Source organism: Carassius gibelio, chromosome A2, assembly GCF_023724105.1.
Source record: "Carassius gibelio isolate Cgi1373 ecotype wild population from Czech Republic chromosome A2, carGib1.2-hapl.c, whole genome shotgun sequence".
Lineage (NCBI taxonomy): Eukaryota > Metazoa > Chordata > Actinopteri > Cypriniformes > Cyprinidae > Carassius > Carassius gibelio.
The window spans coordinates 15,597,395-15,614,825 of NC_068372.1; the positions used below are offsets into that span (position 1 = coordinate 15,597,395).

A 17,431-nucleotide genomic window follows, 5' to 3' on the forward strand; every position below is an offset into this window, starting at 1 on the left:
AGCACACTGCAATATAAAAGAAGTCAAATAGAAGTCATGGTGTTGTTTTTTTAAAAAGGTGCTTTAATATAACACGTCAGAGTCCGGAAGAAAACTTATGACAACCATGAATCAATTCAGCTTGAAATCTAGTCCAAACATCAGCACTGTACAGCCTTTCCAAACTGATTTCAAACCCCCGAGTCAATCCGTGGCCCATTTAAAGTGTCTTGTATGGCTTACTGAAAAACATATCAAAGAAAATAAGGCATCATTTAACTGGATGTAACCACTTGAGATATTTAAGAAAACATGGTGTATTACAAACAGCACTTGACAGTTCAGGCGTGAATAACACCGAGAACAGAAGCAAACATCATCAACTGTGAGCAAAACCGATAGTGTTTCAATCCTGTCAGATCACCGGGAGTCTACCGTGTTCAAAGAAAAAAGGTGAAATTTGCACGTGTGAAAAGTATTGTGGTTCACAATTAGAAAGAAAAGCTAGAAATCTGAAATATTGGCAGGCAAAATATCCAGCAGATTTGAAAGCGCCGACGATTGATTGAAGAGGCTGTACAGCACTTCAACAAGCAGAAAACAGCAGGTGTGGGCGAACATGAGCATACGTCTCAAATACTGACAGAAGACGTGAGAATGAATCGCTCTCCGTCACAGAACAGGATGAAGAGAGAAAGAGAGGTAGATGATGAAAGACTGGAGAAAAAAAAACAAAAACAAAAAACAATGTGAGGTGACCACACTGTGACGTGGTGGACTCTGGGCTGAGAGAGAGAGCGAGGTTATTGCCTGTTCAGCAGCGGGACATCCCGCCACTGCTACTCTCATCTTAGGCACTGCGGTGATGGAGAGTCTGCACAGCTTGCGCCAAACCCTTTTTTAAACCCCCTCAGAATCTCACTGGGAGAAAAGAGCTCTGCTTAGCTCCTCAAGAGAGGACAAGAACAAACCCTTTAGGGTCCTACTGTGTCTGTTCTGCCTTTGGACGATGCTCTGGCACGAGCTGCACAGTGCTCTCGTCCCTGGGCTGGTACTGGTGGTACCCTACAGGGAGGTCTTTTGTAGTGTAGTAAACCGTGGTAGCAGCAGGGTATGGTGTAACAAGTTAAAACTAATTAAAAACGTAAAGATGGACCTTTATCAATTCTCAATAACTCACGACTCAAGCAGAAAAGAATTAAAAATGATAAAAGGGATACATTTGCAATTGTGCATCTTGGTTTCCATAAAGGACACTTCCCCTTAAAAATACTACCTGGGGGGAACAACTGCAGTGGATGTCTAGGCTACTTCACCCAAAGGCATTTAGATCAACGTTAAAGTTTCAAAAAAGACAAGCGGCTAAAACTCGATGTTGTCAACTGGGATGATCAAACATTTGTCTCCGGCACCAATATTAGTGTCAGGCCTTTTTGCTGAACACAAATGTACTTCAGCATCAGATCACGAGACAAATATTAGCGATTGGCACGATACAATCTTCGGTTTAAGATTGTTTCTTCTAGGTTAGTTGGCAAAAGAGGCTGTGGCATAGGAGACGAGTATCCCAACAAGTGCAAATGCATTCCTTTGCGCTTAGAAAAACAAACTAAACATATACAAGTCTAGATAATAGTCTCAGTCTATATAATGGCACAAGCTAAAGCAAAATAAAAGGAGCACAAGAAGAACAAAGATGGAGACGTGTACCCAGCCTTACATAATTAAAAATCTCTGGCCTCTTTAACAGTGCTTTTGTAAAAAAAAAAAAAAGAGTCCGACCTGCCTCCGTTTTAAAGCATATAATTCTTGTAAAGATTAGGTTCTCTGGAAATAAGTTGTGTACAAAATGTTAATTTCCCCCGTAAAAATGACATTCAAAAAAGGCACTTTGTTGGGTTGGAGAGGAAACCCCACAGTCCTTTAACCCTACGGATTTCTACCTGCATAGCAACACCTCAGAGAATGGTTATGACTTGGATATTTCATTTCAAAAAAGGGAAAGAAAAAGCAGTTGTTGATTTTTTTTGGTTTATCATAAGCACTTTTCAAAAGAGAAATATTTGAGTGTCCATTAAATGTTCAAAGTCTGTTAATGTCCTGGTGGTGTGGGTGAGGTGAGGACTGCAGGCTGGAGGAGAGAGGCGCTGGGAGCCGAAACACTGCGGCTCAGACTGCTACCTGCCCCTCAGGTTCTGCAGCACACCGTACACATCCTCCTCTTTGCTCAGTCCCTCAAAGAAAGGCAGCAGGTCCAGGAGCTCCGTGTCATTCATGTCATCAAACCACGACTGCACGGGAACCTCCACAAGACAAACACACACACAGTTATGACCTGACATTATATTAGCTGGTTATAAGACAATCTCATTCATGTTCTGAAATGTCACAAGTCCCCAATATTGCTGTATTTTGTCACACTGTGCAGTTCTTTCACTGGTTTAGGGAATGGAATATATAAATTACAAGATTATAAAATTATTGAATTTTTTAAATATAAATTGAAGTAATGTTTCATAATTTTTTGCATTTGAAAGTTGAATTATTTTTTATTTGTGGCATAAATGCCATCTAAATATGGACCTCGATTACTTATAAAATACTTAAAATTGAAAAATGATACTTATTTTGCAATTTCTTCACTTATCAGTAGTCAGCTTTTTCTAAAATATCAATGATTCTCAATGTGTGCAGTCTGGTGTATACTAAAGGTACTCTATGTAACTTTTGGCAATTTTGGGGTTAAACTGTGGAAGATCATTGTTTTGGTTGTGATTTTTCTCTGCAGATTAAAGGGTTACTCCACCCAAAAATGAACATTTTGTCAACTCACTTCCCGCTCGTCTTCAGAACACAATTTAAGATGTATTGGATGAAAACCGGGAGGCTTGTGTCATAACGTTACGGTTGAACCACTGATGGCAGGCAGATGGACTTCTGATGATGTCTTTCATATTTTTCTGGACCTTGACAGTGTAATTTACTTGGCAGTCAATGGGACAGTCACAAGCCTCCCGGTTTTCATCTAAAATATCTTAAAATGTGATGTGAAGACGAATTAAGCTTTTACAGGTTTGTAACAACATGGGTGTGAGTGGTTAATGATAAACTTTTCATTTTGGGGTGGAGTATGCCTTTAATGCAGTTATGAATATGGTTAAGACATGTTTTTTTTTTAATCATTAATAAAAAAAATATATATCAAAAAAACTATTTAGCTTTAACTAAACATTGTCATATGAACAGTCAGTTTAACCATGTTAAAAAAAAAAAAAAAAAACTACTCTTAAACTGTGTTTGATTCACTAAAAAGAATCATTTGGGAGACTACATTGGCTCTGAAGTATGGTTGTGATTCACTAAAAGAACCTGACTCATAAGAGTCAACCATGACTCTGAATTCCATGGTTGTTTTTTGTTTTTTTACCCAACACTACTACACACAAGAGTAACCGAACTACGTTTTGGTTGAGAGTTTCATCAGTAATCAAAACTCACAGCGTTTTCAGGATGGAAAATGTAGGAAGCAGGGGAGTTGTCCACAATGATGACGTTCCTGAGCTCTCTCCCGAGCCGACTAAGGTCTTTGACGTAGTTCCCTCGGTGGAAAACGCAAGATTCCCGGAAGAGTCGTGCCCGAAACACACCCCACTGGTCCAGCAGATCAGCAACCGGGTCAGCATACTGAAGCACACACAGATACAACAGACACTTACAAACAAGCTAACTGAGGATCTTCAGGCTGCTCATGCACCGATTAAACAGTCGAGTCACTGTAGAATCATCCAGCTGCTCCCTGCAACAAATACAATTAGAAAACGAAGAAAAAGCAAGCTGCTAGGGCAATGTATTTCCATGTCTATGCAAATGAAAATGTCTACAAAGAGGACTGCAAGGAAACCTCATAGTCAGATATGTGCCTGTCAGTAAGAAAGCTTGCTTTTAAAGCCGATGAGCCATTATGTTCTCGATATAACAGACACGGAAGCAACCAAGACACGTGATCTAAACTACAGCGGGCCGCATACATTCTCAACAGCTGTTGTGTCACTAACAGCTACGGGAAGAAAAAAACACATCGGAGACATCAGCTACAGATACAGCGACAAATGAAACTTCACAGCGTAGTGTAAGAGCGGCCAAACTGAAACAATGTGAGCTTTCAAAGGTGAAGGCAGCAGCGACTGCAACTACTGCTACACGGCACGCATTCTGGAAGAGTCACAGTGGCCATAGAGACACTTACCCATGCATTAGCGGCTAAAACAAACGCAGGCCACACAGAGACAGAGAGGGGGGTCAGATATTAGCAGAGCAGGTATGCATCAACACCCACCCAACAGGCCTTATATCACCCAGCAGGTGTGCATCACAGGATTTTCTCCCTTTATTAACATTTAGACTGTTTCAGGCACGGTGTTACGAGACGCTGAGTCTTTTGACATGTTTGTCGACATTAAACGCGTCAGTGTCACAGTGTGGTGGACAAACCTTGGCTAGACTGGCTGTGAAAAGCACACATTCAAACAGCTCGCCCATTTTCTGCAGGAACTCGTCAACGTGAGGTCTTTTGAGCACATACACCTACGAGAGGAGACATTGTGATACACAGAGCCATTTGAGTCAGTTTAAATGATAAAGTGCTCATAATGCATATAATATAAAAAGTTATAAAAAAAAGTAAAATATATAGTACAATAATGTGATGTCAGAACAGTTGAAGTCCATTTTAACCGATAATAAATGTTGATAACACAAATAATAAAATATTATAAAAATATAAAATAATACAAAGCAATTTAAGTCAAATAAATCCTAGGACATTTTCATAATAGATCAAATATTTACTAAACAAAATAACACAGAAAATATAGTGAAACACAGCCATTTGCAATTAAATAGGGGAGGATTATTAAATATATTCCTAACAAATATTTATAATATAAAACATATTGGTAAAATCTTTATGAAACCATTCACTATAAAATCTGAAAATATATAGCTAAAACATTTTCTTAATACAAATTGTAATACAATTCACAAAAATATATAATATTGTGATGCACTGATCCATTTCATTTAAATAATATACAATCTGTATCATCTATATATATATCTTTATAAAATATAAAACATTACAATAGTAGTAGACCTTATATATATATATATATATATATATATATATATATATATATATATATATATATATATATATATATATATATATATATGCTATAAAATATAATATAATAAAACAAGGCATGTTGTTCTTCAATCTGAATGTTGAAACACTAAGCAGGGACAAATCATGCACAGATGATTTGCATCAGCTCCATGAAGACACACGACTGCCACCTAGTGCAAGTAATCATGAATAGGCCTCCCAGGACAGCCAGCCTATCCTGGATTACTTGAACGAGGGAACAGCCACTCAGCCATGTTCAGCCCTCCATCTGATGAAGCCGACACTGACATAAAACCCATAAATGGCTTCATAGCTACTACAGAATACACTAGAGCATTTATAATTGAGCAGACGTTCACATCTTCAGCACTCTGATGTTAGTGTAATATGAAACCTGTGCATGTTTCCATCATTACTGTACCTGATGCACTGTACCATCGATCTCCACTGGGACGATGAAATCAGCGTTGCTAATGGGCTGTGAAAAAGAAACAAATGTTATGACAAGCAACCCAACTACGTAAACCCACCCAAACTTTCACATGCTTTCTAAAAAAATCCATGCAATAAAGTATGTATTAAATTGAAGACTTATCTTCTTGCAGGCATGCACTTGCTATTTCATGTGGTTATCAACAGACTTTTGTTTTGAGCATGAACTCAATCTTTTCAAATACAGAATGTTTAAATACCTAGAATAAACCATATCAGGTTGCATTTGATTATGAATCCATTCATTTTAAAATCCTTGCACTACTCAGCCAGTTTTATCACCGGATTCTACAAAGATAACATCTTTTAGGAGCTTCTAACGGTTTTAGTGACAGTACCTATTAAACCTTATTCCAAACAACTTCTACATGACAGTTGCTAACATCCATTTTCTCTGAATCATAACTTCTCTCATGCTTTGTCTTTCTTAGAAATAAAATAAATCCTCGAGTGAGCTTTTGTCACTTCTACTATCTTAAAATATTACATAACCATAAACAAACAATAGCTGATAAACATGACAACTGCAATCAGAGATTATTGATGTGTGATGAGCTCTATTTAAGTTATATTCTGCATAAGCAAAATGAAAGTGCAGTGACGAACAGCAGAGGGCGCCCGTGCTCCTTCAACACAAACCTGCCTCATCAGATATTAATAATCAAGAAGTTTGAGAACTGCACACTTAAAAAATGATGCACTTCAAGGCAAATTTAGCCAACAAAGCCTGACCTATAAAATAGTCAGAAAAATCTTTCTACAACAAACAAACCACCCCGTACCAGTATTATTGTAGTAACACTGAGATCCTATTATAGTTTTATTAATAATTTGATTACATTTTTACTTTTATAGTTGTCACTTGTTGTGTGTTTGTCATTTTTAGTAGTTCTCTTTTTTTTAAGTCCATATAGTTTTTCTTAAATTGTATTTCTGTTTTAATGTTTGAACTGAAGGTAAATAAAATGAGAAATTCTGCCTTGGCAACAAGCTGAAATGAAAGTTTATTTTATTTCAATGAACAAAAATAGTTTTAATGGTCTTCATTTTAGTTTCAGTTTCATTTAACTAAAAACCCTGCCCCACACTAAATGTCCGAGCTTCATTCACACATCAAAATGCTGAGAAGCACAATACTGAGTTTCACAATTAGTGTTGCTGTTCAACCCTCCTCGGGACCGAGCCGTCACCAAGCATCACAGGAAGCTCTGCCCGGATGCACATATATCCCTGACACCAAATAGGTCACAGTGGCTCGGGGTCACTGAGCAAATTACAGATAGAAGTCACAGTTACATTACATCTGTAGTCCATCCCTGGTTGTTTTCGTTTGGCAAAACAAACCTGAAAAAGATCTGAACTAATTTCTACAGACAATAATTTATGAATTACCTTAAACGAGCTGTGCACCAGAGTCTCATCCAAGTCTATTACCACACACTTCTTCCCAAAGTCGTTTATGTTAACTTCAGGGAGGAGGTACTTCTCTGGAGGCTGTGAAAATGTAAAACGGAGTTTTATTAATAATGATGAACATGGAGTACCTTCAGTGTAATGAGTGAGAAATGAGGCATGGGGGGTTAAGCGGTGATGTGTGAAGACTGTTATCAAGCAAAATGAGCTGAAAGACGGGGGAAAGCAGCACCATTCGCAACCATCTACACATTTCCTCTAGAAATTTTAAGGGAAAGCGTCTGGCGTTTTAGGAAGTGTGTTTCCTGAGCTGCACAGATGACGCTCACACAGCAACATCCCAGCGCTTCTGAGCGGAAGTGGAAAGGATTACCGCCGTGCGTGGGGATTAAAAGGCTTTTCACACATGTATCGAAGATGCAGGATGGGTAAGGTTAGAGAGTGAGAGAGTGACTTCAGCACTGGCTGCCTTTATGAAATCATCGTTTTATTCATAAGCTGTGGGTGAATGGGTCCCTCACTGCACCGTCTCAATACAAGCAGAGGCAATCTTGTTATAGAGGGAGGCAGTTTGCCTAATCTAAATCCCTGTCTCTTTAATTAGACGAATCAAGCTTAAGAGGAACCGCTGGAGTGCAGTCATGATCCTGGTCCGAACTGCTGAATGAGCAGAAAGACACTAGAACACGAGTGAATTCCTAGTCAGCACACAAACAGCAGATCAGTAAATCCCAATCTTCATTGTGGGGATAGGGGGATTGCTCCTAAAATCTCATGGCAAAATCATTAAGGGACTGTTCAGGAGATCTGACCTTCCCAACTGGACGTAAACGGTCATAGTGAGCCTCCACTGAGATTAACAGCCGAACAGACACACTAATGATGATCAATTAAAGACTGCAGTTAATCGGCCAACATATATGAGCCTTTGGAATGGAGAAGTGAGTCTCCTTAATATTATAAAAGATAAAGCTACAGGGAAGCCATTTGTAGGTTGATTTCCAAAAAAGTAAAAACCAAGACTTTAATAATAAGGCAGGCCTAGTTGACAGATTTTTGAATGAAACTAATCTTTGTATACTACCTTCAAACGTTTGGGGTCGGTAAGATTTTATAAATGATGTATAAGATTTTATACATTTTATAAATGTCTCTCATCCTCTCCAAGGCTGCTTATTTGATCAAAAATACGGTAAACACTAATATTGTGGAAAAAATTGTACAACTGTTCTTCTTCAAACTTCTATTTGAATATATTTTAATATGTAATTTATTCTGCAGAACTTTCAGCAGCCATTGTGTTTTATTTTTCAGTATTCTTTAATTAATAGAAAGTAAAAAAAACAAAAAAAAAACAGCATTTATTTAAAATTGAAATATTTGTGTATCATTGCATACTGTCACTTTTGACCAATTTAATGCATCTTTACAGGATAAAAGTATAAATGTCTTTTTACTTTTTTTTTCTTTTCTTTTTTTATCTGACTGACCTCCAAAATGTTTAACTTTTGTTAAGGCAGCTTTGTTGAATTCTTCATAACAGCAGTAACATTATTTTAAACAATGAACCAACCGGTAATATTTTGCATCGTATGGCATAGTTTTCCAACAAACATGTTTTATGAATTTATTTCGCTACATTTTCAGCTTGTTTCAAAGTTTTATTCTAAAAAATTTTATGAAAAAAAAAAAAAAAAAAAAAAAAATAAAATTGTGAAGAGGAAACTGAAATTAATGAAAATATAATTATTTCTAACAAATATAAAATGAATTGCTAAAAATGGGCAAGTGAAAATATTGACAGGGCAAGTTAAATATAAAATGTACTGTTGTAAATACTTTAATGCTAATGTTGAAAGTTTTTCCCAGCACCTTTAAACGGCCGAGAATACAGTGGAAAAACATACTCCTAATAGTTAAAAAGTAGGAGGGTGGACATAGCCAACACGTGTTGCTAAATGCCTTAACCCATAACTGTGTGGAAAAACAGAGCATGCAAGCATCCTTCAGCCAAAGTGCATCACTGTCCACAGAGCCGCTACAAAAGCCGCTTCGAGTGTACAGTGCTGCATGCGGCATGCGACAGCACACAGACAGATGGCACGAGTGGAGTGGATTCATACATACACTGGGGATAGGGATGACCTCAACCTGGTCACACTGGGACACAAAGAGATGAAGACAGACGAAACAAACAGGAGAGGAAATGAGGTGCTGAACCACAAGACAAATGGATAATAATTCAGAAAAATGTGATACAGTCTGCACAGAAAAAGAGAGAGAGAGAGCTGTGATGACTTCTGTTTAACATCAGCAAACCACACACGACGCCTCGAATAGAGTCTCTGAATCAATATGCATCTGACTGACTGTAATCACTCCCCGTGTACAGAGGATGTTTGGGCGTCTCACCTTTGGTGGAGCTCCGTTCTCTTCCACGGGCGGGGGCAGAGGGCTGCTGTTGTTGTTGGGGGTGGTGGGGGGCTCGGCATCGTAGCTTCTCAGGCAGCAGAACAATGAGCTGAAGATGCTGCGAGTCCTCTTCTTCTTCAGACTGCTGTTAGACAGCGAAACTGACAAAAGAGCGGGCAGAGAGAACGGTTTAAACATATGACTAGTACAATAATAATTCACAAGTCACTAATAATTCACTATTGGCAACACTGGTGCGTTAGCAGCTTGTTCATTTCAGGTTGTCATTTATAATAAATTCATGTCATTTACATGAGTTAACTTTTTACTGTACATTAATGATTAAACTTCAAATATTTACAATAATACCACACTAGTTACTGGACAATCAAAGAGATTTTATATTTTTTTCTGAACAACACACTGCTAAATGAACTCTTTAAACATTTGTTATATTGTGAACTATTATTACAGGTTGAAATAATGTTTTTTTTTTTTTTTTTTTTATACATTTTATAAATGTTCAGTATTCTGACGATGCCTTTCATACTTTTCTGGAGCTCGACAGTGTAATTTACTTGGCAGTCAATAGGACAGTCACAAGCTTCCCGGTTTTCATCCAAAATATCTTTAGAGAAATGGCTTTTTCCCAGTGCAGGATATCACACGGGATCTTCAACAACTTTCAGATTACTACCACTGATTATGGACTGGCTTTACACCAAAACACGGCACATAATGAGGCGACATCAAAGACCCTCACAGTTCTCCTCTCCTCATTCACACACTAATAATAATCTGCCTTCATTCCAGCGCCACAGCGGAGGCTCTAAATGCTAACACTGAGGTCACCAGCAAGTAAAGGCCCTTTAAAAATAGTGACAAGCAGGAAAAATAAATGCAACTAGACCCCACTCGCTTACAAACCCCACCCCATCCCCTTTAGGCTCTTAAACCCCCCGTCCCTCCACTCATTGGATGCCGACTCCAGAACCATTTTAAGGGACAGAGGCTATTTTCCCTCGTTCCTGAAGCTTCAAGTGACGACTTCAGAAGCATAGCTGATCAGGAGAGGGGGGAAATTTAAGGGAGAGAGGGAAGAGGAGAGGAAAAGCTAAGAAAATGAACAGCCTATGAGAGCCGTGCATTCCTCTCCCGCCCCTTTAGCCATCTCAAAGCTTCAGGCGAACATCTCATGCTTTCCTCCTCAAAACCTCAAAAACCCCCATTAAGTATGAAATCGAATGCCTTATCGAATGCATCATAAATTAAGGCAACAGTAAAGATTCTGTTGACATTTACCAAACGGACTTTCAATATTCCTGATGGAGAAAGCAGCTTCAAAATATACATTATGAGGTGTTACCTTGAGTGGATCATTTTTTCATAAGTGGTAGGACAGCAGCGTGGCTTCCCTCAATAATACTGCAGGAGTTGACCTGTTCAGCATCATGCTTTGAGGTGTAAAAACATATCTTGAAATCAAGGTCTACTAATATACTGACATAATTGTGGACAGAATGCAAAAAAAAAAAAGATCCCTGTCAGGCAACGGGACAGAGACATTGATCACTGTGGCGGACTTCTTCAGATACCATCAGAGCTGAAGGCATGAGAAGCAGCAGCTATCTTGAAAAAAAAAAAAAAAAAAAAAAACCAAATACTACTGGCTTTAATTACTTCTGGCTTAATATTAATGTACAATATTAATCAATCTAATCTATATGTTGGAAAGACTCATTAAAGGCTTTCAAGACTGATGTCTGGTCTGGATGAGATCAAAGCAGTATATGTGAGTCGCAAAAGGCATTTAAAGTGTTGCCTAATAGGCCATCAAGAGCACAAGGACCATTTTAGATGGTTCGACTTAATTCTGTGCTGTTTTGAGAGGGCAGCTGTTGAAGAGCTTCTCTACTCAGTCACCCAGAGGTCAAAGGTAAAGCCCTGGAAGTGCTCAATCCAAATGCCTGCTGTCACAGAGCCGGACATCCTCTGACGGGCAGCCAAAAGCAGCCCAGCAAAAACAGCCTTCATAGCTGCATATCTCTGCAGCAGAAACATATTAACTCATTTTTTCTTTTTTTCAATCTTCATATAAAATATTTATATTTTATTTAAGGTGATATACCATAGGCACACCTCAAATTTTTTTTTTTTAATGCACAAGTCAATTTTTGGGGGGGCTATTTTACTTTCATCGTTTTTTTTTTTGTTTTTTGGGAAAAGACTAATGGAAAGGAAACTGTGTTTACAGTGTTTATTTAATAAAAGGGGCTCAGTAGATATCAATTGCATATGTTTAAAGGTCATTTTCTCAAAATTAGTTTCTCATGCACTGAGCCAGAAATCTTTAGTTTCGCTTTAGTTATACCAAGTTTTATTCCTATTTTTTATTCCTATTTTTACATAAGGGTTTGTCCCTATATCTTTTGCCTAATTTATATAACATTTAAATGTCTAAAAACATGGCGAATGTTTTTTAATAATCATATTGTTGACAGTAATTTTTGAATTACGGAGTGATAAAAAAAAAAGATATTCAAACTTAACTCTGTAAAATTCTTTGACTCTGACATGTCAACAAATGAAACAAGAATTTTATACCTGGCTCTATCCAGTGCTTCAGATGTATTTTCAAAATTATTTAGCAAATTAGTGCCAACATAATTACATTGCCTCATTTGCCCACTTATGACATTTCTTAAAATGTTCACCTGTGGTTTCTTGCTGTAAATTGCATGAAAATGTTTGTTTACCCCCTGACAACCTGAAGCATCACACAACTGACTAGCCTGCTGATCAAGAAAAATGTAGGCAAACGAATGGCATTCCTACTGTTGCTGACTTGGCTGAAAGAACAACAAATCAACCACTTCTTAAAATCCAACTTTAAAAAAATCCACTTTAAAACGCTCTAACGTTACTTGTGCAATTACTGAGTACTCCTGCCTAGTGACAGAAAGAAACATATTTGTGTTGCTCTCCCCCCACCTCTCGGGCGACGCTGACAGAGCCCAAACTTTCAGTCTCCAGCGGTTTACATTGCGCCTTTACCGCCACTCCATTATATAAACACATAGTTCTGCTTCAACAATAACACACAGTCATATAAAAAGCATATAAAAAGTCATAACAAATGGCCTAATTCTTGCTTCTGTTATTACAAACGGCAAGGAAATGCCTGAAATGTTTCTTGTCCGCGGACTGAGGCTCGCAGCCCGCTCGTTTAAAATGGTGGGTAAAGCTAACAAAACGCGCTACAGCGAGCAACTTCAACACACGAAAACACCTCTCACCTTTCTCAGCATTTGACGAGAGTATCTCCTCCTCCTTGGGGTTCGTCACCTGTGTTATTATGGACGTGCTGTCCATGGAAACGAGATGTTAGCTCCTTTTTCCAGCGAGTTGTGGCCGTGTCCGTGTTTGAGGTTGTGCTAACAGCTAACGTTAGTCGAGTTAATGGCAGATCTCCAGCCAGCAGCAGACTGCTGTCGCTCAGGCTAGCGTGGGCGAACGGACGGCACCCGACCACTAATCTTTGCGTTTTGTTGCATTAAAATACGCGTCGCGGACACACATTTGATCAATCAGCCCGTACTGATGAGCATAACAAAAATCAATTGCGCCAGCGCCGAATGGCTAAACAAATAGTTGGAGGCTGGATTGCTAATATAAGATAGCGTTAGCGAGCTGACCATGAAGCCTCAAAATTTAGGCTGAATAAATGACCCGCGCGATTGCGTTTAAACTCCTGGAGCTATAACGTTAGCGGAGAACGCCGACATCTGTGCGTTTAAGCGATCGTCAAAAACTGCCTCTTCATGTTTTCCCGTGTTTTCCGATGTCTGTTTCCAATATGGAGACGGCGACTGTTTGATATTCACGAGATAGAGCTGAGGAACAGCAGGAGGAGGTATTTTCTGGGAACCCCCTCCCTCATATTAAAAATAAAAGCACGGCCATCGAGGCGCACGCAGTCGCCCAATGGCAGAGTCTGATCAAAATTAACGGATTTCACCATCAACGCGCTCAACTGTGGAGTTGCGACATTCATTCATCATAAGTAAAAAAAAAAAAAAAAACACAATACAATAAGAGAGGAGTAAGAGTGAGATATGGAGATTCATGGAAGTAGCTCTCTATTGCTTTGGTTTCTTCCTACTGTATTGACCAGCTTTAATATGTGAACAAATAGTGAAATTCTGTTATTTACAGTAAAGAAATTTGTATAGAATGTAAATAGGCATCAGCATCGCACCGTGAAACTCAATAAATGCGCAACATTTCTAGAGCTAGGCTATTATAAAGTTGGAAGAGGGCTACATTTGTGTCTGTGAGTTTTAAAGGTGCTGTATGTAATTTTTTGACTGTTCCAAAGCATAAAAACAACATAATAGCCTACTAGGAAACATGCCAGGATCATATACTCGTTTCATTGAAAAACAATGGCAGTTATTCTACTTTAAAAAATTAGCATTCCATGTCGGAATGACTGTTTTTGTCTTGATTTGGGTTATTCTGCCCACTGCCAGTTTACCCTAAAGTATTTCGATACCCCAGGTTGCCAGAGAGCAGAAAACGAGCAAACTGGGGTCAGTGATCGCAGATTCTACCCGGCCTTAAAAGCCTCGGCATCCATCTAAAAAGCTTTAAGGTGATGATACACAGGGAACTTTTTGAGCAATGTTGCTAGTGGGTGATACATCTGCGCTTTACGGGGAACACAACATTACGTGTTAAGACCCATTCACACCAAGAATGAAAACTATAAAGATAATGAAATTTGCATCCACACCTAAGTTAGGGTTAGGGTTAGGGTTAATAATAATACAATAATAATAATTTTACACAATGTTTTCACAATTTGTCAAAAAAAGTTTTTATTAAATGAATAGTCAGCTATTACTTTTAAGCTTTTTTTCCTTCTGGGGCGTGAAATGGCTAATTAAACAGTATTAAGATTGATTGTGTTTTTGTGCTGGCACCTTGCCTGGTTTAGGCAGGGGGGCAGGGTTTCATATTTTTTTGAAGCACCCCTGGGCGCCGCCATTGGCTAGCAGACCCCCACCTGCTGTTAGCATTCCACTGACTCCCATTCATTTTGGGTCACTTTGACAGTGAATAACTTTACATCTGAGGCGTTTAAAGACTCCATTTGTCCATTAATTATTTCTAAAGAAACACGAAAATTTATAAAAGGCTACATTACCTTGTATCTTACAGTATGGTCCCGTAGAAGCAGTTTTTGTCCAAAATAGGTCTCTGTCGTACAGAAAAATTACCGTATGGACAGGAGGAGAAGTTCGCAGTCAATCTTTAACTGTCTATGAGGCTATCGGGGGGATGTGGAGGCATAAAGTCAAGGGAGATGAATACTTACCTTAATCAGAATACTTACCAAAATATGCTCCTGTTCACGCTCGCCTTCTCTGGAAGATTCGGTGGGTGATTCAGGTTTTTTTTGGCACAGCAGTTAGAAGACTTACAGGTTGCTCATCTGGCATCTACGTCATCAAGCACAGTTTGAGTCTGCTCAGTACGCCCGACCCCCAGGAAGTGGGTGCTTCTAATTGACTTCATCTTTCTCTGTTGAATCCAATGGGGTCGCTGTGTCCATTTCTTTTACTGTCTATTTACTGTCCCAATTCGCATACTATCCGTCCTAAATAGTATGCGAAACTAGAATTAGTACGTCCCAAATCGTAGTATGTTGAAAATAGTATTCCAAAGATACCCGGATGGTCTACTATTTCCGGTTAGAATTCGAAGTGCAGATCAATGCACACTCTAAGTGCTAATATTGCCCACAACCCATTGCGTACGGGAGGGAGGAGCTTTGCGATGGCTTTGTGGTGATGTAAACATGGCAGCCAGGTGCAGCAGCAGAGATGCACCCTCAGCTTTTAAGTGTAAGAATTCAAATGTTTAACCCTAATTAAAAGTATATTTTATTTTGTTACACGCATTGCACATGAACGTCAGAACCAGCCGCCTCACAAACGACCTGCGTTTGGTTCTACGATGAAGCAGCCCTGCTTCCTCACTCCTCAACTTGGTAGAAGCACACATAGTAAAATGTATTGTGAAAAAAAACGATGAGAAAAAATGATGGGAATAGTAAATAAAATTTTATTGGACATAAAGAATGAATGAAACGTTAACAGTTGTGGTGTGCGTAACTAGTCAACCACGTTGTCGTTCATGTTGCATGACGTCATCGAAGTATGTCCCAGAGCGTGCATACTCTTTTGCTACACACTCAAAAGTATGTACTTTTCCCTCACAAAAAAAGTACATACTTTTAGGTCGTAGTATAAGTAGGCGAATTGGGACTCAGCATATGGGTCTGTCATGGATAAATAAAGAATAAACCCGCCAGCAGGTGGCAGCAAATCCCCTTTTTAATTAATGATTTATTATTGAATCATTCAAATCAAAGGTTTCTTTCTAAATGGCTGAAACAAACAAATGGACAATTCAATCACTGGCTCACATGATTCATTCAAAAACAGATTCATTCAGAGAATGAAACCACGTTTCTGTTGTATAAAATTATTAACATATTTATGTGCTGATATTCAGAAAAGTACATTGCTTGTGCAATGAATATAGAAACATAAAAACCCATACACTATATTTTCTTTCATTGAATGAATTATAAGGGCACTCTGACCTCATTTTTATACAGGTTATGGTTTAATCGCACAGTGAATGCTTCTGGACTCTCAAGATGTGTTTTAGTTTGTTTACTTGTCATCCTTTTTTTGCTGACATAGCTCTGCTGTCGTCTACCAGTCCCTCAAAGTCACACATTCAGCACAATTACATTATGTCAGGGGCATGCCTGTAAATTCTAATCAAGAAAAAAATCGTACCATTTGTTGTCTTTTTTTAAAAAAAGAACTTAAAATGTTGCGTTTGAATCATTTTGCATGAAAAATTATGGAAACTTGCTTCTGCTTATTGCATCTAGTTACGTACCGAGTTCTGATTAACCAATCGACGTTATTTAGTTCATGAATTATCACAAGTAGATCATTTTAACATTCAATTTGCATGATAAATTTTACATAATACACAACATTATTAATTTAAAGGGGACGCTTAGGGGGAACGGTGGTTTCACTGGGGGCATGCTTTTTGTAATTTTTTTCCAATGGAGAGGACATACAATTTTGTACATGTTTGTAAACTCTATTTCAGACCTGCTAAGTGCACGATTTTGTTATAGCAGGATGGTTTCTGATTGACTGTCAATGTTTTTTATCATTCATCAGCTGAAAAAAATAGTTCTGGAAGTGATTCCAACAGTATTGTTTCTCTGATCCTTTATCGTTAGACTTGTGGTGTGGATTCTGCTATTCTTTAATACTGAGAAGGATTTTTAGAACTACTTTATCGTTAACCTTGTAGTTTTTGTCCTGGGTGTGAACGGGCCTTTAGACAACAAATCTTAGACAACTTAATCCAGATAATTTAAACGCAAATGCATTTGAAGAAAATTAGCCAGTTATCACGATTAGAAGATCTGGCTTCTTTCAAATCATCTCAGATGTGTAAAAAAATAAAGCTTGGTACGAAGAACGGGCCCCTGTATGAGGAGGAGGGGGCGGGAAACAGTATTTTGAATTTGGGCTGCAGTACCCATTTCAACCGGTAGCTGTCAATATTACATACTGCACCTTTAATAGTCCATATGGGGAGTCGAGGGCTTACCCTGTAACAGTTATTTCCATCGCATGTCTCCATCTGCTGTCCAGAGAAATTTTTGCAGTTTTGTAAAAACTTTTTCTGCCACTTTCATAGTTTATAATTTCGCACGTGTTTCCCTGGTCCGCTGTCAATCATTATGTTAAAACTGAAAAAAAAAAACTACATAGACCACAAACAACCTGGTCTGTATTTAATGTTGTGCCGGTCAATTCAACAGAAGAGCAAAACATTTTGAGT

At 38.4% G+C, this 17,431-nt stretch overlaps 1 protein-coding gene across 2 annotated transcripts; it reads right to left on the reverse strand.

Annotated features, from left to right (window-relative positions):
• Nucleotides 1–42: 42 nt before the first annotated feature.
• ctdsplb (CTD (carboxy-terminal domain, RNA polymerase II, polypeptide A) small phosphatase-like b) lies at nt 43–13,437 on the reverse strand. Of its 2 annotated transcripts, XM_052615721.1 has the most exons (8): nt 12,778–13,437; nt 9,482–9,642; nt 9,197–9,229; nt 7,049–7,150; nt 5,586–5,642; nt 4,471–4,563; nt 3,478–3,663; nt 43–2,282 (listed from the first exon to the last, which is right to left on the reverse strand). In XM_052615721.1, the coding sequence occupies exons 1-8, from the start codon at nt 12,851–12,853 to the stop codon at nt 2,157–2,159; spliced, it is 834 nt and encodes a 277-aa protein (XP_052471681.1). In that variant the 5' UTR covers nt 12,854–13,437; the 3' UTR covers nt 43–2,156. The 2 variants fall into 2 exon arrangements, with proteins under 2 accessions (XP_052471681.1, XP_052471682.1); XM_052615722.1 differs by lacking the exon at nt 9,197–9,229 and having other exon boundaries at nt 12,778–13,433.
• Between the last annotated feature and the right edge of the window lie 3,994 nt (nt 13,438–17,431).